Genomic DNA, 27,662 nt, shown 5'->3' with positions numbered 1-27,662 from the left:
CACATTTTTGGGGCAGTGTACCAGCTGGTCTATGGTTATCTATTAACAGAGAAGAACTGAAAACTTAACATATTTTTAAAAAATATTTTACTTTCCTTGAAAAGGAATTTGAGTTTCTGTGTTCTAATTCTCTGCTTTCCATCTTCCTTACCACCAAATATATCAGTACCAGTCTAGAAACCAATGAAATTCTTCAGTATTATATCCTCTGTTTTGAGGGAAAAATACACGAATGTTTCTTTTGCTCTGGAGCCGCTGTTAAGATTCACCAGAGACAGGGTTACTGAGGTTCTTTTTAATATATCCCTTGGGGCAGATTAGAGTGAAAAGAATGATAGGTGCATGTGTATATATATATATATATATATATATTAATATGTGTTTGTGTGTGGTGGTATATATATTTTAGAGCAATTCGGTTGCAATGGAAATGTAGCCATTTTGGTTATTATCTATAACAATATGACATTATAAAAGCATGAAAATATCACTGAAGAAAATCGATAAGGAAGAGAAAGAAATTAGAAGAGTAGCTAGTGGAGAGGAAAGGTATCACTACACATTATTTTTGCACTTCAGGAGCACTTTGCATTTCAGATGTCCATTAGTTAAAGTGATGGTTGCAGTCTTGATCCATCAGGGGTGGGGGAAGCCATGAAACAAACTCTTCAAGGGTTAATATATGCTCAGGATCAGGTGGGAAAGCCCAGGTACCTCCCCTGCCGGGGCGGGGGGAAGTTCTAACCCTTTGGATCATGTGCAGTCCTCAGCACATGTGGTCACAGCACTAAGCCTGACAGAGTTCAAGAAGTGTTTGGGCAATGCTCTCAGGAACATGGTGTGATCCTTGAGGATGGTGCTCTGCAGGGCTACAAGGTGATCTTGGTGATCCATTGGATCCCTTCCAATTCAACATAATCTTTGATTCTGTAATTTGAAATAAGAGATAGGTGTAGTTGTATAGATACTTTCAGTGATAGCTATCTGATAGAAGCTCTTTTTGAGGTTGGCTTTAGTAATACAAAACATAAACTCCAGGTTGTGTAAGCATTGCCAAAGTCAGGTCACTGCTGGGTAGAGGAGTTCTAGAGCTCTACAGGAAGCTGTGGAAAGTAGCTTCTCAATAAGGCACTCTGGAAGAAGTCAGCAAAGCTTTTGTAAAATAAACTTTGACTATTAAAAGCTACTGAACATAATAAAGGGAATCAGAAGAGTTGCAAAGGGTAGTCAAAATTCACAGACAGAATTTTATCAGACTTGTGAAACTTGGCAAAGCCTTGAGTAAGGTGGATTTGGAGGACAAATACTCTGAAACTGAATTTTCTAAAGGATTACTTACACAAGCATAATGGCTTTGTATCACTCCATCCCAGTCAAATATGAAAGATTACTCACTGTTTCAGGGTATTAGAGTACAGATGATTTATGTGTAGCCTAGTTATATTTTCAAAAATATTCCACAGCCAATATCTTAAAATAGCTACCACTGATACCATGGCAACACAGGAAAACACTTCCAAGCAACAGATCAAAAAACTTAATTTCCTTCCCAAGGCATCTTTAGATATTGCTGCATAGGGAACCTTTCTATGTATTTGTGACACAGCTAACTAGTCACTAAATCCCAGATGTTTTTTATAAAAATTGATTCTGAAGAAAATATGAAACTTGAAAAAATACTAACAAGGTAAGCTTTACAGATGTTAAATGAAAGTATTACCTATTGAAGTTATTATGGTACTTTTCATTAATAAATGTAGCAAGAATATATTAAAACCTGAAACCATCTTACGTTTGTATTTTTCTCATGTGTACAAAGTATAAGGTTAGAATTAAGAATGCCAAAGTTTTAATGCACATACTTAAAACATACTCTAGGTTTGGGTTTTGGAAATTATTTTGGTGGCAGCTGATTCTGTTTCCTGCAATTAGAGAACATTTTTCTTCCCCACTGCCCCTTGCTTTCCCCAGCAAAATCCTGCTTAGTCAGGGGACTTTTTTTGAAAAATACAAATTCAAGGAACAGTGAATTACATGGCCAAGGAAGATTTAGTCTACCCCATGAAGGAAAAAGGCAGTTTAGTGGTTATCTATTTCATTTTGAATAACAGAAGTAGACTAAAAATCTACAGTGTTGTGGAAGATAGAGGGTATGGAGGACCTGAAAAAAGTTGTTTGTGTTTTAGTACTACTTTGATGAAATTCACAATATATACAAAGAGACAAAGTAGGGTGTATGTGAAAAAAAATGAGGAGGGTAATAGATTAATTCCCACTGAAAAATCTCATAAAGAAAAATGCCATTTCAATTCATTGAATTACATAATCAGCCAAAAGCAGCCATTAGGTTTAGGGTTGGGATTCAGAGATTCCCACAAAGCCTGCAGCTCCAGGGACACCAGGGCTGGAAAAGGCATGCCAAGAGGAATACGATGCGGCACCAGCTTTGCTGCCTCCACACCTTTCTGATCTGGCTCATCCCATGGAACTCAAGTCAGTTAATATAATAACTTAAGTCAGTTATTTTCCCAGTAATGTTAAAGCTTGTTGGTCTCGTTGTTTTATAATGACAATATTTTACTGTAAAGCTTTGTGAAGTAAAATTTGAATATTAGCATACTAAAAATTGTAATATTCTTAGAGATGGGAATCTATGGACAGCCTAATATTAAAGGTATTGGGGAAGTTCATCCCATTCTCTTGAACTTCCTTGTCATCATTTGTGCACAGAGTTAGCAACTGTGAAAAGGATTTTAACTTTATCTTACTTTTATTGCCTTATATTATTTTTTTATAAATACCATATCAATTTAAAAAATGCTGATGTTTAGTTGCGTTATTTGCAGCATTTTATTAAATGCGTGATTTAGTCTTTCTTAGAAGTTAGCTTAGAGGTAAAATCCTTGCTATTTAACTAATATCTTCTGATATTAAACACCAGCTTAACTTCAGTTCTGCTCATTGAATGATTACCTAAAATTCCCTATTTTGTTAACTGCTCATAGAAGGAATTCTGTCTGATTGGCTACTCTGTACTGAATTATAACGTGATTGCTTCATGTGCTGTTGAACACTTGAGCTGTTTCCTGTGAAATGTTCCATGGAGTACTTAAAATGTACTTAAAATGTTTCTTGAATATTTTTTGAGATTTATACAGTGTAGAACAGCTGTTGTGTTGTTAGAGGCACAATAAGGTATTTAGTGAGCTATATAATATTAAGTGTATCTGAAGTAGTTGGAGGCATTAAAATAATTTCTAGTTTTTTAAAATATAGCTTGCAAATATATGAACTTTGTAGCAATACATTAATCCTAAAATTTTTAAAAGTGTACTTGAGAGCAGACTGAACGTGAAATAATAAATAGAATTTAAAGCAATATTGTAGATGTGTGGTCAACTTTTGATATATACAAAAAATTCTTTCCAACTTAAAGTATTAATTTCCCTTTTTCTCCTGCTTTACAGTTTCAATAATTTAAATGAAGATGGTGCTTTGAGTGATAATCTTTTTCAAAGATTATCAGAATTATGCATGAGTACTGTGCACTGATATTGAGATTGTAGCTGACAGGCTAGTATCTTCAACTTGAATGAATGATTAGTTTGCCTGGAGGACAGGGCATAAATTAGAAGGGATTTGCTTGAAAAGATCAAGTATTTCATCTTTCTAAATCAGTTTGCAAATGTTTATTTTGAAATATTTTAACATACATATTAGAAAGACATATTAGTGATAATCATACAATAGGAACCATGTCAGTTGTCGCTGTTGGACACAAAATGAGTCACACAGACACAGCTCAAGGTGTGATGAAAGGAAAGAGAAACTTTATTTCTTCTCTCAGAATTTATAGGTTTCTGACCACAGCCAGGGATTGGATGGTCAGGATAACACTTTCTCACTGCACTGGCCATGAGAGATGTCCATCAAAAGACGTGTAACAGAAAGAATGTACACATGTCTATGTTTACAGTTACTGTCCTGGGAAAGTCTTTAGAAACTATGTCAACAAGCTCAAAAAGCTGAGTTTTCAGGGTGACAGTCAGTCATTGTTTTCTTTGCAAAGTAAATATATTTAATAACTTCTTACTGCCATCCCTGCAGTAGAAATATTCATGTATTCCATGTACTTCATAATTAGACTTGAAGTTAATTAATATTTTAGAGCTTGTCATGAGGCACTTACAAATTCTTGGTACATTCCTAGTGCTGAAACCAATTGCAATCTGTTTGATCAAATTTCATCTTTATTTCTAAAGAATTTTCTTTCTCTTTCTGCTTGCAATCCATAATTAAAATCCTATTCTTAAATCACAGTTCTCAAACCAGTATTCAACCCCTAAGAGCCTCTGGTGTTCCTCAGGGCTAAAAGGAGAGCAAAGTGTGAGGTTCCCTGCACAGGATTCTTGTTTGCTTGCTGTAATTCTCTAGTGGTCAGCTGAGACTGGGCATTTCTTCCAAAAAGGCAAAGGCTGTCATAAGTTTTGGGGTTGGTTCTTTACAGTTTTTTTTCTTTTTCTTTGCCTAACTTTTATAGAATGAATTCAGCTTCCATGTATGTATCTCCAATTGTTGGTAAATTTTCTGCTGTCCCCTCTTTTTAACCCCATTACATGATTTATTCTGAAATATGCCCCAGTCACCTTCCTGTGCTAAAAAGCCAGGATCTCAGCCAAATTGTGGGTTTTTTTAAAGAAAGCAGTGATTCTTATTCACCATTCTAAAAAATCAGCTGACAATGTGTTAATGAAGGCTCTAAACATTTAGAGTTTGTGTACATTTAGAACTGAGTATTAAGAACATCTATAAAGTAATCTCTGTGCTTCAGTTTTCCAATATTTGCACTAGTGTTAAACATGAATAATTTTCTTGTTATTCAAAATACAAATGATACTGAAACTGAGCACAGATTGTGATGCAAATGCTTCTTGGTGTTTTGAAGAAAGAGCAAGAGCCTTTGCAGCTGCTCTTTTCTGGAAAACAAACATTCTGCCTCACAGCAGAATGGTCTTTCAAAACTAGAATAAACAAATACACATTGTTCTGTGTGATGTCTGAAAGACATTTGGGATAGAATAAGGAGACAATGAGAAGTGGTAATGAAGCTCTTCTGCATGGAATGACTGCTTGGCCTACATCTTGTGATTCGTGGAGTAGTGTAGGTTACCCAGAGTATTTGCAGACTTTTCTCTTGTCCCTTTGACTGTTTTTTCAGTGGATTTATGCAAAGGACACTCACTTAAAATTGTTTTGGTAAATGTGAAATTATCAGAAATTCAGCATAAACCAAAAACATCTGTTAAAGGGAAAGCATGTTTTTTGTAGGACTACCACGAGTTTTGGTACTGGGTGAGAACAGTTAAGTGTTTCTGCTACATTACCTACTGTTCATCTTGCTCCATCCATTGAGTACTCTGTAAGTGAAAAAGCTGTGCCTTTTTTTTTTTCCCTCCTTGTTGCAGAATGCCAGGACCAAGTCTGGGGATTTCCCATGTGCCAGTACTTGAAGGACAAAGGCTGGTGCTGTGGTCGCAATGCTAGGATGTCAGCATGCTTGGTATGATTCCCCTCCCTTTTTCCTACAGAGAGCTTTGTCCAGATGTTACAGGATTCATTGTTTTTGGCTTCTGATCCTGAAGCCATGACTTTAATCCAAGAACCTACAGAATAACATCATTAATGTTGTAAGCGTGATGAATTATATCTAAAAAAAACAGTATTGACCTTCCAGCTTTATATATTTTATGCTTACCGAAGGCATGAAAAATGAGTATTGACAGAAATGTATTTTAAGAGTGGACAGAAAGGCCAAAACTTTGCTGAAACCTAAACAAGGTAGCCCCTCAGGATAATAGTTCTTGGCCTAGGACTTTGGGAGAAACAAGGTAATTGTAGAAGGATTGCAGTCAGTAACTCCTCCAATGCCTTCATGATTCATAATATTGACTGTTCTAGCTGTTTAAAACCTGAACAATCCTGCCTATTCAAAAAACTAGAGGAGCTCTAAAATCCATGTAGCTTAAGAATCTGGAAGCGTCTTTTTAACATTGCACCAAGAGATGAAGTACTTTTAAAGACTTAGCCTCATCAAGATAGGATGATGAGCTGTTTTCTAATTTGAAAAAACAGATAGGTACTGAAAATTCTGACCACTGTTTCAGGTAGAAGACCACTATTCTTTCCCTCTATTAATTTTTAATTTATGGTATCCAAATAAATCACATCAGGTTCTGGCTAGGCTGTACTGCTAGCTCCGCACCTCCATTACAAAGAAGATAGACTAAAGATTGAGTGTGGACTAATGTATTGAGGTTATGTAAACTTGAACTACCATGATAATTAAATGCTATCAAGAGAAAATATAGGAGGACAGTTGTTTAGGATCCATAAGGCTTAAATGTGTTACCCTCGGCAAAGTAAAAGAAAAGAATTGTTCATTTTAGAGATGTAGTTGTAAACTTAGCAGAAGAAAAGTGCTTTCTAAAGGGATTTGCCTTTTCTCTTTTTCTTGTCAGTGTCATACAATACCAGTCCTTCCTCAGCTGACACATTAGCTGTTTCCTATTCCATTTCTTTTGGACAGAAAAAGGTTGGGCTGTTTTTCAGCAATGGTAGGAAGATAAATTTTGTAAGCAAATGACCCCCAAGAGAGTACTGATCATGCTATATATATCTATTTTAGATGTCTCAGAAATCACAGAAATTTGGCAATTAAAAAACCTTTTGTTTGAATATCCACAAAAGGCAGAGTTCTCCTGTGTAACTAGATACTTCTCCTGTTATGTTTATAATCATCTATGTGCATTTTTCATGACTAGGATTTTCCTTGCCGTGTAGGATGTACAAGGGAGCCAGCACAGAGCCACTAAGCACCCACATTTCTTGGGCTAATGGCTGGTTAGCAGCAGGTCTGCTGAGCAGTGACACTGAGTTCAAACTGGTTGAACTGACAAGAGCCAGAGGTGTTGGGCAAGAGTTACAGTTCCAGAGCCTTACAATATGTCTTGGAACCCGTACCATCTCCTCAGCAGCAGCAGATAGCTGCTGTTACGAGAGCTTGTGCAGCAAAAGGCAAACCTGATAGCTGGCCAAAGCCGTGAGTGGAGGAACTGCAACTATGTGGACTGTGTTTGAAGAACAGTGTGAAATACAAGATTAGTTCTATAATAAGGAGAAAGAAGAGTGGTTGATTGTGTAACATGCAGTCTTATTTACTATAGTGAAATTTGGGACTAAGGGTGATAATAATCTGTAAATTGCAAGGGATTTTTGGTTTGCTGCCTAATTTGGTGTAGTATCAGATAATCAGATACTGAGGTTTTGTCTTCATTTCTACTACAATCTTCAAAACTCTGTTGAAATTTTGTAGGCACATTATCGTTTTAACTGTGAAAGAGTATTACATGTTTCTAATTATGTGTCATTCTTTGTCACTATGCATCATAAAAATCAAGTAGTCTCATATCTACATCAGCATTTATAGTATGAAGACTCTAGTGAAAACAATGCACAGTATTTTAAACTGCAGTCTCTCTTAAGGTACTTTATTTGCCTGCAGTTTACCTGAGTACTAGCAATTAAAACTAATACTGTCCATTGAACTAGTATTTACTTTTAAATGATTAAATATGCAAAGTGAATTATTTGTATTTCAGTAGAAACAGATTCAAGAAAAATTCATTTGTTTTTACGCTTTCACAGAAAGTAATCCTCTGAAATTCTTGTGCAATAGACAGAAAAACAAGCAAATTTTTCATGGACCTGTTTCCACACAGTTGGATGTCATTGCTTCTCCCATAAAGAAACCAAAATAACAGGAGTAGCTGCTTATGAGTGCCTAAAGGTATTAACACTTTAAAGTGTGCAAGCTCATGTTATTTCACACCATTAATCTTTTAAAATGTCATCTCCTCTGACTTTTATACCATGTGTTTATAAAATGTTATGATAAAGAATAAACATATCAGCAATTTAATTCCTTGACTCTTAAAGGCTTTGGAGCGAGTTGCAGTTGGCCAAATGGTAAGTAATACTGTTTATTTTAGCCATTCTACGATAAAATGTGTTTTTCCCCCCTTGAATGTTCTTAATCCATGGCCTTTTATTGAACTTCTGCGTATCTGGAATCTGAAATACTGGTCTACACTATGTCAAATCCTGATAGATAGCATGTGTCATCATGAAATCACATTTTATTGCTGTGGTTGTACTTAGTGAATCTGTTTTCCTTGACAATTAAGAGTCTGAGAAAAAAAAGCACAACGTAAAATTTAAGTCATTAAAGTACCCATCCTAACTTCCTTTGCTGTCTTTCAGCTAATACATAAATTCAGTGCAAATGTCCTCCTGATATCCCTGGTTTGGATCACTCTATCCCAATGTTTTATCAACTAGTGTAAAAATAGACATTGTTATGACAAAAGCTTGAACCTGTTAGAAACATCATCATTCTCCTTTTTAATCCCTGTATATTTTTTCCCTGTGAATATTTTGAATTATTGTTGTGCAAGTTATCCTTAAGGGATGGTGGGCACCACCTGTGCAAGTATTTAAAGGGCCAGGCTGAGAGACTTTCCATATTCAGTAAGCCCACTGGCCCCAGCAGTCTTTTTCTGTGAATTTTTAATTGGCAGTCATTAACTGGTTTTATGCAAAGAGATTTTCCATAGACAAATATATGAAATTTTTAGTACTTTTTTTTTTAGCATAGTACTTTCAGCGTGATTCAGACTACAGTCTGACCATAGATGATTCAGCTAGGTAATTTCTCCTTTTGTCTTCAAAACAGCTTAGATAATTGTTATTTATTTTGTATATTAGAATTTGGATCATGAACAGTGCTTTTTTTCTCTGTTGTCTTTCTTTCCATCAAGAGAGTCTGGGTTTGTTTTTCTTTTCTTATATTTATGGTTGTGTTAGAATCTGACTTAAAAACATAATTTTAACTGGATGCAAGAACATTAGTAAATTGTCTTGTTAAATCTGGTATGACTGGTTGTAAAGTATACAACTCAATAAATAGTTAAGGAAGCCAGTACTAGTTTTGTTGCTCTGATCTTAATTTCAGTGCCAATTTTAAATCCTTGCTGTTGTAAAATTTTTTGCAGCTGCCTACAGAATCATTGTTTTATCGAGCTGTTCTTCAGGTTATTATAGAAGAAATTTATGGTGTCACCAAAAGGTAGGAAGCTCTGCATTCACATAATAACAACCAGAGATTGATCTGATTCTCTTCCACCTCTGTGTTGTAGAGAAAGTATGTTTTGGAAAGCAGTACCTCTTTGGTACTGGGTAAAGTGTATCTTCACCTGAGAATACTCAGCAAATGCACTGAAAAGTCAGTGGCGGTCCTGGCAGTCCTGGCAGTCCCTGTCATGCAGAGATCCTGGGTGCTTTGATACTGCAGAAGGAAAAAGGCATTTCTGTTTGTCCTGAGAAAAACTGCTGACAGCTCTATGGCCATCATGGCTCCAAAGAGCTTACTCACTGCCTGTGCCTACACTAGCAAGTGCTGCTTTCTTGGAGGAATGGGATTTGGAGAGCTGCTGTTCAGGACCTGACATCTACATTATTCTCTTCTGTGGTTGCAGTTGGATTTGATTTTATCTTAATCTGTGGGATGTATGCCTGTTAGAACTTGGAGCACATCCAGAAGCACACCTACCAGTTTAATTTGGTTTGAAAATAACCCATTTTTTGAGTTCTGATATTATTTCATGGTGTGAGCCAAGGCATGAGAGGTGGGGAAAACCAGAAAATTCACTTCAGAAGTATACTCTGATCTAAAATAAGTACTTAATGCAAATACCCTTAAAATTTACTAGATGTAGAGTCTGACAGATTACCTACCCTTCAGAAGGTCAAATTCCTGAGAGAAGAAACATTTCTTTATTTTAAAGTTGCATAAAATATTACACAAAAAGTCATGGCTGCTAAATTGTAATGAAAAGAAAAACTGTGAGGTACATTTTTCATGTTTTGAAGGAAGTATAATTTGGAGGAAGTAATTAAGATTATATGTCCGTAATGAGCACAATGGCTCCCTTGGCAAGACCTTTGTCACCCCCATTTTTTTTTCTGAGCATGACATTAAATGCCCATATTCCTAGGAATGACATAACAACATAATCATTAACTGATTTTCAGACTGTATCAGCCTAAATGTTTAGGTGCATCTGAATATTAAATATGAAAACAAAAATGATTCTCAATGAGTGAGGGTCCTTGACACCTAAACAGCATTAGAACTGCATTGAAATTCTTTGAATTCTGTTGACCTCAGATATTCGTTCTGGGTTTTAGATAAGGAGATACATTATGCTAAGAATAAAGAAGGAGAAAAGTTTGAAACTAATATATTTCTATTCAATTTTTCACTGGGAGGGTATGGGGAGAGTGTATTTCTTATTATATAACTCAGTACCTGAATATTTAACTCCTACCCTGCACATCTAGAAGAGAAATAATGTTAGACTCAGTCAAGAAAGTGAATTCAGACTAAAAAGAAGATTTGTGTGTTGTTTCTCCAAGATATTTTAAGCACAGACAAGTGGTCTGCTAGGATTCATTCTTCCTATATGTTTAAGATTTTGTGCATTATTTTAACATATGTTTTGAAACAACGCACATTTTTGTCTGGCTTAAAATGCAAGCTATTGAGTTTTGAACAGGACAGAATTCTGGCATCATTTAATGAAATAAAAATTGAAAGGATAAGAACACCAGGTAACAAGCAAAAGTGACATTTTCTTAGTCCAGTAGTTGGTGTTAAATAAATTACAGCAGAATTATGTTAGATTATGGAAATAATGTAGAAGTATGGAAAGAAATATCTGTCAGTGGAAATAATAATTTTGTCATTCATAAAAGGAAAAGTTACTTAAGAAATTAAAAAGAAACTTCAACTATCTCTCAAAATTTTAGGTAAAATAATAACCATATTATAACCATAATACAGTTATACAGTTGCTGTGTCTAGAAGCTACTTCAAGTGTTAGCTAGATTCTTTTAAGTGGAAGGGGGAAAAAAGAAAGTTGTTGCTAACTTGGCAGTAGTAGCTATCCAACTGATTTATTTCTTTTGTTAAAAACACATGAATTTCTGTTGTTGGATGTGTAAAAGCTACACCTGAGTACTGTATTTGCAGTGATCGACATGTTGGAAAAACCTTCTCCAAATCATCCTCCTTCGTAGATTATGTCAGACGATCTCTGAAAAAGCTGGAACTGGATGACTCGAAGGTGAGTCACTAATTAGTGACTATATGAAATTGTTACATCCATGTAAGTTCTTAAGTCAGCACCACAATGCAATGTTTGAGCCATTGTGTTGATTTATGTCATATATTGCTGTATGAATATTATATTTGAAGACTTCATACCTTTAAATTAGTGAATGTTAAGGAAATATATGAAGATATTAAATCACTTTGTTGGAGAAAAAGAAGTAAATGTAAAGTAGAGATTTAAAATCTTTTGGAGATTTTATTTATGTTCTTGAGTCTTGTCTTAGTCGTAGTCCTACAATTGCTCAATTGGTCAACAGATGGCAATATAGTATTAGGCATGGAATATGACTGTGTGAAGATCACAACCATGTTGTGAGAACAAGTTGAGCAGAGGAGACACTAGAGAGTACTAGACATATTGTTAACAAATTAAGTACAATCAAAGGAAAAGTGTGAGTGTAAGCATGTAAAATATTTAAGCTAAATGTTGTTGCAACCCTTGGTAAAGTAATGTTTAAAGCCTGTAGTCAAAATGTCCAATGACTCAAAATTTGCCAGGCACATCAAAGCATAAGCTGGGAGAAACAGGCAAAATCAAATAAGCAAGTAAATTCAAATGACATTGGAATCATCTTGACAGCATTAGGAAAAGGACTTATGCCTGAAGTCTGCTGTATTTTAGAAGGATTGTATTTCATTCCGTAGTTAGCAAATCGCTTCTAGCAAATGTAGTTACCTGTTTGCTTTTCTGTACGAATAGGCACTAACAAGATGCATTCACCTCAACTAGAAATAAAATTACATCTTTCTTCATGTGTGTACAGTCACCCAAAAGTAATAGTGGGTTGTTTGTGTAATAATCAATTCACAAGATGTTTTCTTGAAAACCAGTAAGAATAGAAAGGTTGTTTCAATAGGTCTGATTTTAGATATGTTGCCTTTTGCTAAGAAGGGTCTGGACAAATGCAAGTTGCCCTGAGACAAAGATGTCTGTCAACACTACTTCAAGCTGCACATTTATGTGGCTGCTGAAGACCTGATTCAAGTAAATGCTCACTTTTGCTCATGTTTCTCCTCATTTTATGTGCAGCTGGCTGCATACTGAAGACTGGATTTTATGCTGATGTAAACAATATTATTTTTTATTTCCCAGCTATATTGAAATCTGCAGCAGCACAAAACCAGTGCTGTTTTCATACTACTGAGAGGAAAGTTGTTACTGCTCCCTTAACAGTGGTTCTGACCCTGCAGTTTTCATGGTGGAGTCAGCACTATATCTACACAATATTGGAGAATGCGTTAAATGCCTCACTTCAGGAAAAAAAAAATACTTATGTAGCTAGAAATGTGATGAAGCCTAAACATTTGCTCTGAAAGATAACAAAAATCAAGGAGAAATTTATGTGGAATTTGTTTTTTTAGCTCTATTTAGAAATGAACAAAAGAGCAGCTGTACTGCATAGACCAAATGTCTGCTTTGTCTCTGGCAGTGGACAAAAACTGATGCCTTGGGATGAATATAAGGTGGGAGTAAGCATATATGAAACATACTTCTAGAATAATCCAAAATGTCCTTGTCATTCACAAAAAAAAAAGGGAGGCAATCATTGTCTTATGCATAAATATATTTAGGTTATATTAAAAAGCAGCTAAAACTTAGTGACACTGTGTAATACAAGCAGAGAACTCTGAGAAAAAATTGTTTCCATATGGGTCTCTGTTTTACATGTGCAAAGATATTTTCTAAAATACAGAAGTCAAGAAATTGTGAGTCTCCAGTCTTTTACTAGGCTTATCAGAATATTAAAAATAATTTCATCTCTGTATGATAATAAAAGTACTGGAAAGGAAAACAGAGGGATAGAGGCGCTGTTTTTAGGAGTCCCTGCCAGGGTTTGGTAGCTTGTTCATGTATGGTAAAATCTTGCATGGTTTTTATCACTGGAGCTGAATCTGTACTGTGGGATGTAAACACTCTTCCAAAATTAATGGTTTATGATAAGCATCACAGCTGCTTCCTTTATACACACCAATACCTCTGTTTCTGATCAAAAGGTAGCCCTGAGGCAATCTGGTCATTTTCCAGTCTGGACAATTGTGGAGGCAGGATAAAGAGTGCAAGTATATAAAACACCTAACCTGCCTTGATACTCATTTTTGTAAGTGTGCCTTTTGCTAACTATTACCCTAATGAAGACTCATCACCTATAATTATCCAAATAGTAAGGTTGTTTTGGCTGTTGATTTTAATTAAAGATAAATTCTTGAATCCTGCCAATAATTCATGTGAAGAAAGCCCTCTGCTTCTTTCCTTTGTGAAATAGATGTGAAGTTTTTGCTTATGTGAAGCAAGAATTGACTCTTTATGAAAAGAGTCTCAATCAGAAATGAGTTAGAGTGAAACAGCATAGTAAAATAGTTTTTCTACAAAAAATAAAAGGCATTTATCAATAACCTAGCATCACAATTGTAACGAATTGCTGTTCAAGCACTGAAGTTTCCTATTAAGTGAGCCAAAATAATTTCCTCCATTCATGGTGTTTCTTTTTAGTGTGGAAGAGTCTGTCAATTAAACACTTAGATGCAATGAAATAATTTTTTCTGCCTTTTGGTACAAGACCATTCCCTTCACACATCTTTTCATCTCAGTAGTAAAAATGAGGTATAAACCACAACTGAATTTCTGACAAAACATTCTCATTCTGTGAGGGCAGAGAAAGGTCTTTTAGTGTAAGCATGCTGCTTCACAAGTGTGGTTATATTGCTTCTAGCTTCAGAATTAATGGAATTGTTCTGTGGGCTGTGGATCATAAAATGATAGAAGGGGTGTTAATGATCATCTAGTTAAAACCCCCCTGCTGTGGGCAGGGACACCTTTCACCAGGTTGCTGAAAACCTCATCCAGTCTTGCTTTGAACGTTACCAGGGGTGGGGCATCCACAGCTTCTGTGAACAACCTGTGCCAGTGTCTCATACCCCCATAGTGAAGAATTTCTTCCTTATGTAATCTGAAGCTATCCTCAGTCATTTTGTCCTGTCACTACATGCCCTTGTGAAAAGTACTTCTCCAGTTCTCTTGTAGGTGCCCTTTAGGTACTGGAAAGTCCTTTAAGGTCTCCTCAGAGTCTTCATTTCTCCAGGCTGTGCAGCCTCAACACTCTCAGCCTGCTGGCCACAACTCTTTTATTGTGGTCATTCAGTGAATTCCTTATCCACCGAGTGGTCTCCAGTTTAGAGACGAGGATGTCACGTGGGACAATGTGAAATGTTTTGCACAAGTCCAGGTAACAATGTCACTTGCTCTTTCCTTATCTACCAATTCTGTAACGCCTTCGTAGAAGGCCACCTGATTTGAAGGCACAGTTTGCCGTTAATGAAGCCATGTTGGCTGCCAACAGCCACCTCTTTATTTTCCGTGTGCCTTAGCATAGTTTTCAGGAGGATCTGATGCATGATCTTAGGCATCAAGGAACCTGTAGTTCCCCAGGCCTTCAGTTTTTTTCCTTTTTGAAAATGAGTTACAGATTATGTTCCCTTTTTCCATGGGAACTTCACTAGGCTGACATGACTTCTCAAATATGCTGGATAATGGCTTAGCAACTTCATCTGCCAGTTCATCTGGCAGATGCATCTCATCAGGTCCTATGGACTCGTTCATCTTCAGGCTCCTAAGATGTTATTGAGCCTGATCTTCTCCTACAAGGAGCAGTTCTTCATTTAGTTAGTCCCTGCCTTTGCCTTCTGCAGTGGTGTGGCTGAAACACTTGCTGGTGAAGACTCAGTCAAAAAAGTTGTTGAGTATCTCAGCATTCTCCGTAAGCTCCGTAATCATTCTCTGGTTCTGGAGAGCGCACATGTACCTATAGAAGCTTTTCTTCTTGCTCTTGATGTCAGTCAAGTTTAATTCTCTGAGAGCTTTGTCTTTCCTAACCTGATTCCTGGCTGCTCGGACAATATCTCTGTATTCCTCCCAGGCTACCTTGCTTCCACTCTTGGTAGGCTTCCTTTTTGTTGTTTAGTTTGGCCAGAAGATCATTGTTCATCCATACTGACCTCATGGTATTTTTTACTTCCTCTTTAAGCTTGGACAAGGTAGCCCTTGAGTATTAACCAGCTTTTACTGGCCTTTTCCCTCCAGGGCTTTATGCCATGGTACTCTGTCAAGCTAATCCCAGAAGTCTGGTCTCCTGAAGTCCCGGATAATGAGTTTGCTGTGTGCTCTCCTTGCTGCCCCAAGGACCTTGAATTCCACCACTTCATGGTCACTGCAGCCCAGGCTTCCCCTTGAGTTTCACATTCCCCACCAGGCACTCTATTGCTGAGAACTGAGAGCATTGGCTCCTCTGTCTCAAGGGAAGAAGTTCTCATTGATGCATTCCAGGAACCTCCTGGGTTGCTTATGCCCTGCTGTGTTGTCCCTCCAGCAGATACTGGTGTGGTTGAAGTGCCCCATGAGGACAAGGGCTGCTCCTTTGTGCTTGTAGAAGGCCATATCTAGAGATCCCTGCACAGGGCTGCAGTAATTGCTCTGGATGCATACCAAAGCAGTATTTTGTTCCTGATTGTTTTGTTTGTCATAATTCACTCTCTTTCTATAAATTCTGTTTTGTACAGACAGAGCGTTTAGGTTCATATAGATTTTGGAGAAATTCTTTCTATCACAAGATTTCTTTTCCCTTTTATTCACGTTTAACCTAATTGATGTGGACAGGGAACCCTCTTTTGGGAGAATGAAGCATTCATCCCTGCCGTCTCTCCTGGAGTAGCTGGCCCCTCTGATACTTGTTAGCCTTTTTTGCTTTCAAGCAGCGAGAGCAATTCCTTCCTCTTCAGCTCAGAACATGTTCCAGCTGTTTGTAGCTGCTTTGCAAATGCATTTAAAATGAAGCCTCTTTATTAACACATCTGATTGCTGCTTAAGGCAGTAAGTGCTACAAATAGCATTGCCATGGTAAAATCTCCTTATATAAGTATTTATGTATTTCTAGAGTTTTTAAGAAAGAAAACTCAAAACTCTTTAAGTTTTCTGGTGTCCTGTTCTTACTGGGGTAGATTAGCAAAAGACCTTTCATTGGGGCTAGCTTAAGGTGATTAAATGAAGTGCTTACAAAGCTAAGGCCTGGATGTGTGTCTGACAGCCTTTGGGATCTATTGACTTGGTGCTTTTCAAAAATCCAGACTATTTAATTTTAGTGTTAAAGCTGGTAGACAATACTGAAATCAGAATTTGAGCAAAAATACTTTTTTTTTTCACTAATTGCTTATTTTTTAATTAGACAAGTTCAGGGTTTTTTTGCATTTGATAAGGGAGATGGGTTACTCTTAGCTTACTATAGACTGTCCTTGACTTTTAAATTCTCCTCAGCAGTCACTAGCGGAATATCATAAAATGCAGGTTGCAAATGAAGAGAGACAACATGAAGCTTACAGTGTGTCTTAATTTTCTCTTGCTTTAAAAAGCGTTGAAAAGCCACTCACTTAAGACTGGGAAACTGTCAGTAGTGGAATTGTGTAATACATTAAGACATTAACTAACCTGAATATATGCAGCTGTACTGTGAACTAAAATGAATTTTTGCAGAAATTGGAAAAGAGAGGGACTTTTAGCCTGAGATTTCTCATGATCTTAATGTCTACCCCACAGTCAGCGTCAGGGTGGATATCCTGAAATGACAGTGAATATCTGAAACTGGTTGGTCTTTGCTAAGAATATTTGTAATTTGATATGTTTTATTGTGTTCAGCCACTGGGCAAACATGGAGCCAAAGCCAAAACAATACTACTTTCCCCTGAACCCTGAAACAGCAATTAACTGAGACTAAGCAGTCAAAAAATGAAGGTAGTACATGGATTTACACACATAATACATTTTACAATTGTTGAAGAGTTGACTTCCTTCACTGTTTTCTTGGACAGAATGAATTTAATCTCACAGACTTCCTGTTTCCTTTGTTAGTTAGGGAAGTACTAAATGATGGCTCGGGTAACACTTGCATAGCACTCTATAAAGTATAAGCACATAATGCTGTTTTTAAGCATAACTGTTTTTCACATAGACAAAATACTATCCCAGTTATAGTACTGTAGCATTTTACTCTGATGAAGGGTCCTAAGAGATGTGACTTGTATATCAGTTAAGCATAATTATAAATAATATAAATTGCATTCATTTGAAATGCATTTTAAACAAAGTTCTAAATAAACTTAAGCCAGTCAGTAGTCTCATTATCTGTTTTACATCATTTTATAGTATGTAACATTACATTATTTTTAACTACCTTAGTCATGGAAAAGTTGTAAAATTTCCTCTTAAGTATGTTCTCCCCAATGTTTTGAACTGATCTAAGACTCTGCTCTGCTAGAAGTATTGCCTCACAGTTTTCTTGTAGTCTCGTCAGTGTTCCTGATCACACTGGTACAAGGAGAGAGAGGAAACATGGAAGTGTGCAGTCAGTGCAGGAAGAAGCAGTCCCTTTGAGATAGCAAAGAGGAATTGCATCTAACAGACTGTGGAATAGCATCCTTAGGCTGTCTCTTCTGTTGAGGTCATGTGTAGCATTGGACAGTAAAAGCGACTTGCATTCAGTGAAAATACTCTTAGTCTAGGGAAGGATATGGCTCTGAAAAAATGCTCTCTGAAGAACCATGAAGTGTGGTATCAGTAATTGCCTCACACCTTGTGCCTGAGTGTTTTCTTTTCAGCCTGTGCTGTATCAGTGTGCCTTGGACTGCAGTCCAAGCTGGTTGTGCTCAGGTGTGTGGTATCTCAGAACTCTCAGAGTTCTCACCATGTTCAAATTGGATCAGTCAGTCCTATGGCTCATGTTTAGTGCCATCTCCACCATATGATATTTATGATATATATGGTATATTATATATGGTATTGTAACAACTAAGTCACTGGAGACTTTGCTAGCTCCTCTTGCTTGTTTCAGTTGTTTGAGTGCCCACATCCATCCTCAAAGAAATCTGTTCAAAATAAAGCTTGCACCACCATCACAGTACAAAGAGATAAGGTCCTTTTGTTGGCAACCTGATAAAGACCAGGAGACATTGTAGCTGTATCAGGAAAGAAATACTGGCCCAAATGAAATGAAGGTCACTTGAATGTCAATAACATAAGTTAGATCTTTGAGTGCAGAGTCATTATTAAGACAAATGCATGTATTTGAGTTTTTTCATGTTCATAGTCTCAATGTCAAAATGTAAGCAAAAAGTTCAGTGCATATATATGAAGAATTTTTTTTGCATACACAAGTGAGTGACAACGCAGAGTTCAGTTGCTTGGATAACTTCAGTGGCTGAATGGGGCTTGCTTTGCATGTGGAAGTACAATTCTTCTTCAGAAATGCCAAGAGTAAACTACTCCTACTTCACCCTGGAAGGAGAGCTGAAGGTTGTGTTAGGTACCGAAGGCAGGTGGAAAGCTGTTGCAGTTTCAGACAAAGCCAGTGTTATTTGGGTTTTAGATGTCTTCCAGTAAATTGAACACATGGCTAACTACCATTTTTGTGCCCTTCTCTACCAATGCTTTTCAGACGGACACTTTTGCTCTTTTCCAGCTGAGCTGTTTCACTGAATTGGTTCGCTCACCAAACCTTTATCTGAGGCACAGTTTGGAATAGTACCTGATCTATCCATGACAGCAGGATGTGTTCTGTCAAAATGTGTAATAGGCAGGGAAGGAATGGAAAAGCGCATACTTGTATATGGCAGAGACATTTTTGACCTACTTTTTATTTACCAAACATTTCGCAGCTTGTTTTCTTTTAATTTGAATGTTTTGTCTTGAAAAAAGGAGAACATAAAGGGAGCAAAAGGAGAGAGGTTTCAAGATCATGTTTTTTCCAAATATAGATCTTTGTATTTTAATTCCAAATAGCCTGTAATTTCAAAAATCCATTATACTAAAACCCTATTAATACTCAGTTGAAATGAAAAGCTTACAGGGCAGAGGTTAAATAAACTCTTTTGTTTATTTCATGACTGATATATTTTAATTGGTTTGACTGTTTAGAGGGGAAGAGAAAAACAAAAAGAACTCTAAAATATTTGCACAGCTTCACAGAAAATAAAATAGCAGTAAGACCAAAAAATTCTTGTTAGTCCACTTTAGTACTGCTGGATAAACTACTCAACCTTGCCTTTGCAGTAGTGAAAATGTACTTTTTAAATTAAAAAAATATGACTGAAATACCACAAAAGGATTTTTTCTGATCTCTTGTTTTAAAGCAGAGCTAGAATTATGCATCATTCCTGAAAATATTTGTCAGATCTTCTAAAAGCTTCCTGTGATGCAGACTGACAGCCTTGCCAGTCCTTAATTAACCTCTAATAGAAAATTTTCAAGTCTTGACTTTTTTTTTCTTTTTTTTTTTCCTTCAATTCAAGCCCATTAATTCTTGCCCTATCACACAGTGAATAAACTGTTCCCTACTTCTTGGTGATAGCCTTGTAAAAACTGTTATTATCCCCACTCTCAATTTTGTCTCATTTAGCCTGATCAGTTCCAGTTCTCTGAGTCTTTCTTCACAGGTCATGTTTTCTAGATCTCTGATCTATTTTCTCTCTCAGGGCTTTTTCAGACAGTTCATTTCTTTCTTTGAAATCTGATGCCCAAAAATGGATGCAGTATTCCAGCTAGAGCTTTTCCACTGCCAGAGTTGAAGGATTACTTCCTGCACTTTGCAGGCTGCTCTCCCATACATGTCACAGAATGGTGATTGCTTTTTTTTTGCAGTAGCACAACTGTGGCTCTCACTCAGCTTATGATCTGCTCTGTCTTCCAGACTGTCATTTGGTGCTCCCCATCCTGAACAGCTGATTATTTCTGCCTGAGCCTAGTCCCTTCTGCTTTTCTGTACAGCATTTCAAACTTCTTCTCTAAGCAATGCTCCAGTTTCTGAAAGTTATTTTAAGTTCTGGCAATACCTTCCTGTTGCACATTTGCAGACTTGGCTAATGTGGTTTCTGTTCTATTGTCTGAATTCTTAATGAAAATACTGCATTCCATGATGGACCTCCAGTCAGCAGGTAGTTCCAGTTGCTCAAAGACTCATTAGGAGCTACTCTCTGGTTATGGTAATTCAAACAGTTCTCACTCACTTTTTAGTACTTTAATCTGAAGCTTGTTTCCTAAATTTGCTTATAAAATTATTATGGGAAATGCTATCAAAAATCTTTTTGAAATCAAAATATGTGTGAATCAGTTGTTTTTCTCTGTCGTGAATCCTTTTATCCTTACAAGTGAAGTAGACTGACTTGTGATTTATTCTTGATGACTTTTTGTTGTTACTCATTTGCTTATCTTTCAGTGGTTTTAAATTCTTTATTTGTTCCACTTTTTCAGTGCATTGAACCTGAACTTTCTGGTCTATAATAAAAGATGTATCTGCTATCTTTATGCTATGTATGTGTCTGACATACTCTCTTTGAGAACTTCTCAGTGACAATGAGTAATAGTTCTGAGGTCACTTCAGTCCTTTCTTGGCTGTCCCAGGATAAAGTTTATAATACTCACTTGATTGGAAAACTTACATATTTTTTAAATGTTTACTGGTTTGTTTCCCTATTTTAGACAAAGATTTTACTTCTTTGCAACTGTATTAGCCACATGCTCTCAGATGATTCTTCTAATAAAATGTGCAAAAATTTATTAAGCATCTTAGCTTTCCTAGTCTTTTGTCATAGAGTCATAGAGGCATTTAGGCTGAAAAAGACTTCTAAGAGCAGCAATTCCAGCCATTAACTCAGCACTGCAAGTCCACCACTAAACCATGTCCCTCAGCACCACATCAACACATCTGGCAGAACTGTTACTTTTCTGCTGAGTTTGGACCCTTTCATTCCATAGCCATGACAGAACTGCCATACTGCAAAACTCCCAGTACAGCAGAAGTGCATCAGGCTCTTTCAGCTCTGCTCTTCTCAGCAGCAATAATGCTACAATCCTACTTCCCACTTCTTTGGCATGTTCCTTACGTGGCCAGTTCAAGTGTCTTGTTCAGTGTCCAGGACTGTGGTCAACAGAGCAGACACATCATGACCTTCAAAAGCCAGGAGATGTGGTGGTCTGGCTGCCCTATAGAGAACATGTAAAGAGCAGTCATGGTCACAGCTGCAGCAGCTGCTCTGCTGCATTGTCCAGCAAGGGCTGAAAAGGCTTGGCCAAGTTCCTGAACTGACTGTGTATCAAATTCAGCCCCAAATTTCAGCATTTGCAGTCATGGTGGCAGTGCTGGCAAATTCACATCAGGTGATTGGGAAGAGAGGGAACATGAAGTAGTTCAAAGTCAGTAGAGAAAGTTCTGCTTTAAAGATGGGTAATTTTATGCACAGGGAGACAAAGCATTATTTCCAGAATCTGGCAGTAGGTGGTGAAATACCATCCATGTTAGTCTCACACCGGAGTTTAATTCTCAGCTATTTAAATAAATCTCTTGGGCATGGAAGTGAAGAACGGATAAGGTACATGGAAAGGAAATGAGAATGTTATCTCCACTTTACTGTCTAATTCTCATTTAAGAGTGGCTGGAGCTTTCTGTATAAGGATATTTCTCAGTATTTCCTGTCAGTGGAAAATGCTGTGTGAAGAACAGTTACTGTAAGTAAGAACTGAGAAACGGCTATTGGAAAACCATTATAAATACTAGCAAAGTGCTAATTTCAAAAACAAAATACAGATTTCATTTTGTAGTGTGACAATATTTAATTCTGAAGTTCTCTTGAAAAAGTACCTAAAATAACTTTGATATCTTTTTTTTAATCTCTTGCAGCTCCCAGACAGCTGTATAATCGATTATTATGAAAAGTACAAGCACAGAATGAATGAGCTTGAAGCATTTAATATGGTAAAAGTTATAGGAATAATACTACTACCTTGTGTACATGTGCTAGTCTAGAACAAAGCCCTGTTAAGTTTTATGTGGTGGGGGACTGTCTTACACTGTGGTATGCAATCTCAAGAAACAAAGCAGTTCCCCCTTCCACACTTTGGAGCGTATCCTATTCCAGAACTATATTAGGTGTAAGTAAAGTAATAAAGTGAACAACACATGGAAGATTCTTTCTCAAGAGGGACTGTTGCACTGGAAAATGGAATGTCAGTCTCCTTTTAAATCTAGACTGGTCTCCATGCAGTTATTTCATAAAAAACTCTTTTTATTAAAATTGGTTATTTCCCTCTTTAAAATTGTTCTGCTACATTTAATATTATTTTCTTGTTGGACAATGTCTGAAAACCAACTAAACAACGTAGTTCCGTGATTTATGGCATTCCATGTATTTTTGATTTTAATATAATCTGTTTTGAAGATGTCCATCCCATGGGAAAAATTAGCAATTACAATTACAAATTGTACATTTGTACAACAGAACCCCTAAAAGGTGATTGACCTTCCTGGAATTGTTCTGAGGAAATGTAGCCATTTGGGAGTGTATTGCTTGTCTTTCCTAAAAGGATTCTAGCATCTAATCTTTCTTTCAGTTGAAGGTTGTTCTGGCTCCTTGCATAGAAGTTTTGATACTTCTGGATCGTCTTTGCTACCTCAAGGAGCAGGTATTTTTGCATTCTCTTTCATGATACCTAAAGGCTACATCACTGAAATGAGGCTATTTCAGTCAATTTATTACTGTGCAGACGAAAAGTCTCTGTTGCAGAATTATTATTCTCATCATATTTGCACAAGTATAAGCATTCATTCCATTTAGTATAAACATATGCCCAGCAGATGTTTTTATTTTCAACAAAGCAGCAACAGTAAAGTTTATGCTCTTTTAATTGTATTGTAATTACTAGTCAATAGATAGTAAAAAATAAATCAATCAAAGATGCAGCAAATCTCATTTTACACAACATAATGAAATATTTAATAATTAAAAAAAATTTTAGGAAATGCTAAACAAATATTGTGCTGTTAATACTTCCAATTAATGTGCTTTGGAACTTATAATTCAAAAATGTTTGAATTCAATCCAAAATGTTTATGACATTCTTTTACTGTTTCTTAATTAAGATCAGTTAATAAAGAGAGAGGATGCACCTTTTCTAACTGTATGGGTCAGCTGAGGTACATTTGACTAATATACAGCCTGGATATATTTTACAAGTATAGATCTGGGATGTAATAAGCAAATGCTGCTACATTTACTCCATGATGACTTCTTCCATTATTGCTTTTTTCTTCTAACACTGATTTTGAGCTTGGCCTGGTTAGCTTGAAAGCAGTGGTAATACTTTTTCTGTGCCAATAAACATTTTTCACACAAGTAATAATTTCCTAGGAGGAAATGGTAGCATCTTCCAGCTTCTGCTCTGGGCCATGGTCAAAATAAAATTTTAAAATAAAGTTTAAACTCATTCATATGAATAGCTATGTTTTTCCACTATAAACCTTTCATTTTAACAGCTCCATTTTATCATAAGTGAAAACTCACTTTATTCTCTGTCATGGTGCACTTGGAACAACTGCTTTGTAGTAAATGTATGCCTTTGTTCTAACTGGTATTTTTACAGAGGCAATTTGAAATAGTTAAATAATGATGTATTTTCCCAAATGCCAACCAGTTAAAAATTGCATAGAAATCTGTATGATTTCCAAGATGGCAGATCAAACTTGCTGCATATAATACTAATTCACCTTTTCTAAATGTAATATATGCATGGATTTAATCTCGTACTGATTGATTCACAAAATGTGTTTAGGAAGAAAAATACAAATTATAAAAGCCAAATGCAGGGTGATGACCAGATCCAGCTGGCCTGATTCATTAGAAAAGTCAGTTAATTAGCTCAGTAGTAGAATGTGCAACATAAAACGAATATGACATGATCCTTAATTTCTTTGTTCTAGTTCAACCAAAAAACAAAGCTTTATTGATGAAGCAGGTGAGAAGCTATCATTTGATAGCACCAGAAATAATTAAATGACTTTAAAATACATCCTGTTATGGATTCCCATTTTTTCACAACAAACTTTCCCCCAATTTTCTTGTTAGATAAGTAGTTCTTCTGCTTTGCATTAGGATAGTTCTATTTATTTTCAATTTTGTATTTCAAAATGTGTACCTGTTACCATATTTTAGCTTGTAAGTCAAACACATTTTTATGCACTTCGATCATATATCATTTTCAGGAAAACATTGCCTGGTCTGGACTTGTGAAGTTATTTGATCCTGTGAAGTCCCCCAGATGCTATGCAGTTATTGCTCTGAAGAACCAGTCATATTCTTAAGTGGAAGCAAATTGCAAAGAGGTTGGAAATTCTGAACTGATAGTGCTTTTTCCTCCATTTTATTCTGTTATTTTTAACTGATTCCTCAAGTACAGTGTTTGTTTTTCGATGCAAAAGAAAAAAGTGCAATGTCTCTTTGAATCTCCAGAAATAAATATCTCCTTTATAAATATGATTGCTTCCTTATGTCTGTTATTAATGTCGAGCATTGATTTTATTATAAACGGTATGACCCATACTCTGTGATTATTATTTAAAATAACAATTATGTTTCTTCTTTTTAAGGTATTATGCTTGTGTATCCTTTCTCTTGATACTTCTAATCCCATAATAAGCTAAATTTTTACCAGTGGCTGGTATCAGCAGTCTCAGACTGGGCTCACTTTTTTCTTTTCTGGATTCAGATGGTGAGGAGTATAAACAGAAAAATAACCTGCACTGTAAACAAGAGGCTCATAGACTAAGTAGAATCTTTGTAATTCCCCTTCTTCGGTCATCAGGACCAGTTTATTTATACAGCAGCGTAGAAAAGCCTAAGCAGCAACTACCTGCAAAGGACAGTTTCGTATCAACCTCTTCTTCCTTCAGGCATTTTCCTGGCATGCACTTGTTTTCCTGTCACTCTGAAAGAAAAATATGTGTGCTCTAATCCAGTGGGAGATTTCCCAGTGCTTAAGAATCAGCTGCCCTGCTGGGGTTCACTCTGTAATCCTTGGGTTGTATTGGAAAGCTATTATCTGGCCCAAATCTGTTTGGTATAAATACTTCAGTACTCAAATGAATTGAAACTTCCTAGGCAGTTTCTTGTTAGCTGTGCTGCATTCATGAGTGGGAAATTTATTTGTTGATGCATTTATCTCAATGGGTTGCCTAATTAAACTTGCAGATTTTCCATTAATTAAAAAAAGAGAAAAGTTTATTTTCTAAGTCCTAGTGCTTTTATTAGAATTTTCCAGCATATGTAAAATATAATTAATTACTAGTGCACAGAAAAAAAGGACAACAAATAAATAATAAAATACAGCAGTAAAGAAGAAAAAGAAGAGAAAGAAGAAAAAGGAGAATACTAATGGAAGATGAGAATAACAAAAATACTTTTTATAGTAATTGTATAATGACAGTAATTAGGCTGAGACTGAGATGTGAACAGGAATGGATCTTAGTCTGTTGCACTTTGCAAAATATAATGAGAGCTTGTGAACATGGCCACTCAAGAGAAGTAAGGTATTTTTCTAACAAGTCACATCTTTCTTGATGTATTCACTTAGAAGTAATACTTTGGTTTTGTGTCTGTCTAAACTCACTGCTGTCTGTTTCAGAACTCCAGTCCTTATTAATTCCATGTTTCCAGTGTTAGTGTCTGATATTTGTTTGGTCCTTAGAGCTGCTGAACATCTTCAGTGCCCAAGGAAATTATCAGAAGTTGCAGGTCTGGAGCAGTAGAGCTAAGAGAAAAATGAGGCCTTCCATAAGTGCCACCTTTTGTTATACAGAGAGTACTGAGAAAACTAATAAGCCACTGAACTTTTTTCCCAGGAGAGGAATTAAAAGAAAGAAAATACTTTCGTAACCTCTAAGCATCTGGAAGGAAAAAAAAACCCCATAATATCCGATATAAAAAGGCAATCTAAAGTACATGAAGTTAGAAAAAAGGTGAGCAAAATTCCTAGAAAAATAGGTTTTATTATATTATGTTCTATTTTATTATATTATGTTCATGCTAAGACATGATGACTAATTGTCACTGAAGTGTTCAGATGTTGTCATCCCTATTTTATGTGCTGTTGAAAAAATGTACTTGGGGAAGAAATTACCTTTTTTTCTGTTATGAATAGGTTCTTCTACTTTTGCAGACCAAATTCTAAAAACTGGGCATATATGATGTTTAAACAAAGAAAGCACAGTTTCCCACTGAAAACAAGGGCTTAAAAGTACCTTTTTATGGTCCAGAAATACTCATTTGAGCAAGCCCTGTCTGGTTTAATCTGAACACAGTCAAAATTGCAAAGGGTATACAGACTGCTGTTAATTTGATGTGATATGTCTGTAATGCTAGATAAATTCAAAGTTAAATTTTTATTACTATCTTAAGAGAACGTTTGCAACAGCTTAGAAAAACAAGCACATCTCTAGGATTAGCACAAGTGCTTGTCTACTGTTTTAAAAAGGTCTGAATAAATTTGCATACCCTCCCCCAGCAACATCTCAGGCTCTTTCAGTACTTTTCATGCACTTTGTAGTCTATGCAGGCAAAAACAGAGGCAATGTGCTTCTTAGAATAATAACTATCAAGAGGTTTATATGATGAGTTTGGATTCAAGTGAAGTCAGTTGCTGTCTGCTCTCAAAGCTGTTTCAAAGCTTTGGGTGCCTGAATACCTATGCATTATTGCTTACACAATGGAAAAATCCCTGACAGTAATAAAGATGAATAAAACTGCTTTTCCTCATGGTTATTGCCAGAAGTTCTCCCATAAAGTAAACTGTATCCTAAATATGATGAAGTCTTTTGATAGGAACGAATCTCCATTTTCTTTCAGTATGACAGACCGTTATCTATTTTCCTGGTCTCCCTAAGGAACAGAGGATATACCTTCTTTCCATCAGGTGTTTGCCTGATTCTATTTGTGGCACAACTATGCATTCTCTAACAGATTCAGAGAGCTTATTTATCTTTCTTAGGGTTGAAACCCATTTTTAGTTGGAGGAATAAGGGTATATGCAGGGTATGTGGGAAAACTTAGTATTAAAGAGATCAATGTAGCCCTAAAATCTCCAAGCCTGCTTTTGTGACAAACTTTAATTCTGCAGGTCGAGTGGGGTTCCTCAGGGGTTGGTATTGGGGCTGGTGCTGTTTAACATCCTTGTTGGAGATATGGGCAGTGGGATCAAGTGCATCTCAGCAAGTTTGCAGGTGACACCAGGCTGTGTGGTGAGGTCAGTGTGCTGGAGGGAAGGGATCTTGCCAGGCTTGAGAGATGAGCCTATAAGAACCTCATGAAGTTCAACAAAGCCAAGTGGAAGGTCCTGTATCTGATTTGGGGCAATCCCAAGCACAAACACAGGCTGGGCAGAGAATGGATTGAGATGAGCCCTGGGGAGAAGGACAAGGGGGAATGGTCTCAAGCTGAAGCAGGTAGGTTTAGATTAGGTGTTAGGAAAAAATGGTGAAGCACTGGAACAGGTTGCCAGAAAGGTTAT

The 27,662-nt window shown here is 36.5% G+C and overlaps 1 protein-coding gene across 2 annotated transcripts in view; it reads left to right on the top strand.

Annotated features, from left to right (window-relative positions):
• The window catches only part of LOC131573539 (probable methyltransferase-like protein 25), a 51,378-nt gene that overhangs the window by 19,896 nt on the left and 3,820 nt on the right, over nucleotides 1-27,662 (top strand). Inside the window, exons 6-12 of one of the 2 annotated variants that reach the window (XM_058827589.1) lie at nucleotides 5,466-5,560; nucleotides 7,996-8,025; nucleotides 9,111-9,184; nucleotides 11,150-11,243; nucleotides 22,006-22,080; nucleotides 22,716-22,787; nucleotides 24,364-24,634. In XM_058827589.1, coding sequence (XP_058683572.1) covers nucleotides 5,466-5,560; nucleotides 7,996-8,025; nucleotides 9,111-9,184; nucleotides 11,150-11,243; nucleotides 22,006-22,080; nucleotides 22,716-22,787; nucleotides 24,364-24,462 — 539 coding nt within the window. In that variant the 3' untranslated portion in view covers nucleotides 24,463-24,634. Of the gene's footprint in view, nucleotides 1-5,465; nucleotides 5,561-7,995; nucleotides 8,026-9,110; nucleotides 9,185-11,149; nucleotides 11,244-22,005; nucleotides 22,081-22,715; nucleotides 22,788-24,363; nucleotides 24,635-27,662 lie in introns of those variants that run through there. The other variant, XM_058827590.1, reaches the window with a different exon arrangement.

Source organism: Poecile atricapillus, chromosome Z (assembly GCF_030490865.1).
Source record: "Poecile atricapillus isolate bPoeAtr1 chromosome Z, bPoeAtr1.hap1, whole genome shotgun sequence".
Classification (NCBI taxonomy): Eukaryota; Metazoa; Chordata; class Aves; order Passeriformes; family Paridae; genus Poecile; species Poecile atricapillus.
This window is presented reverse-complemented; position numbering and strand designations above follow the sequence as displayed.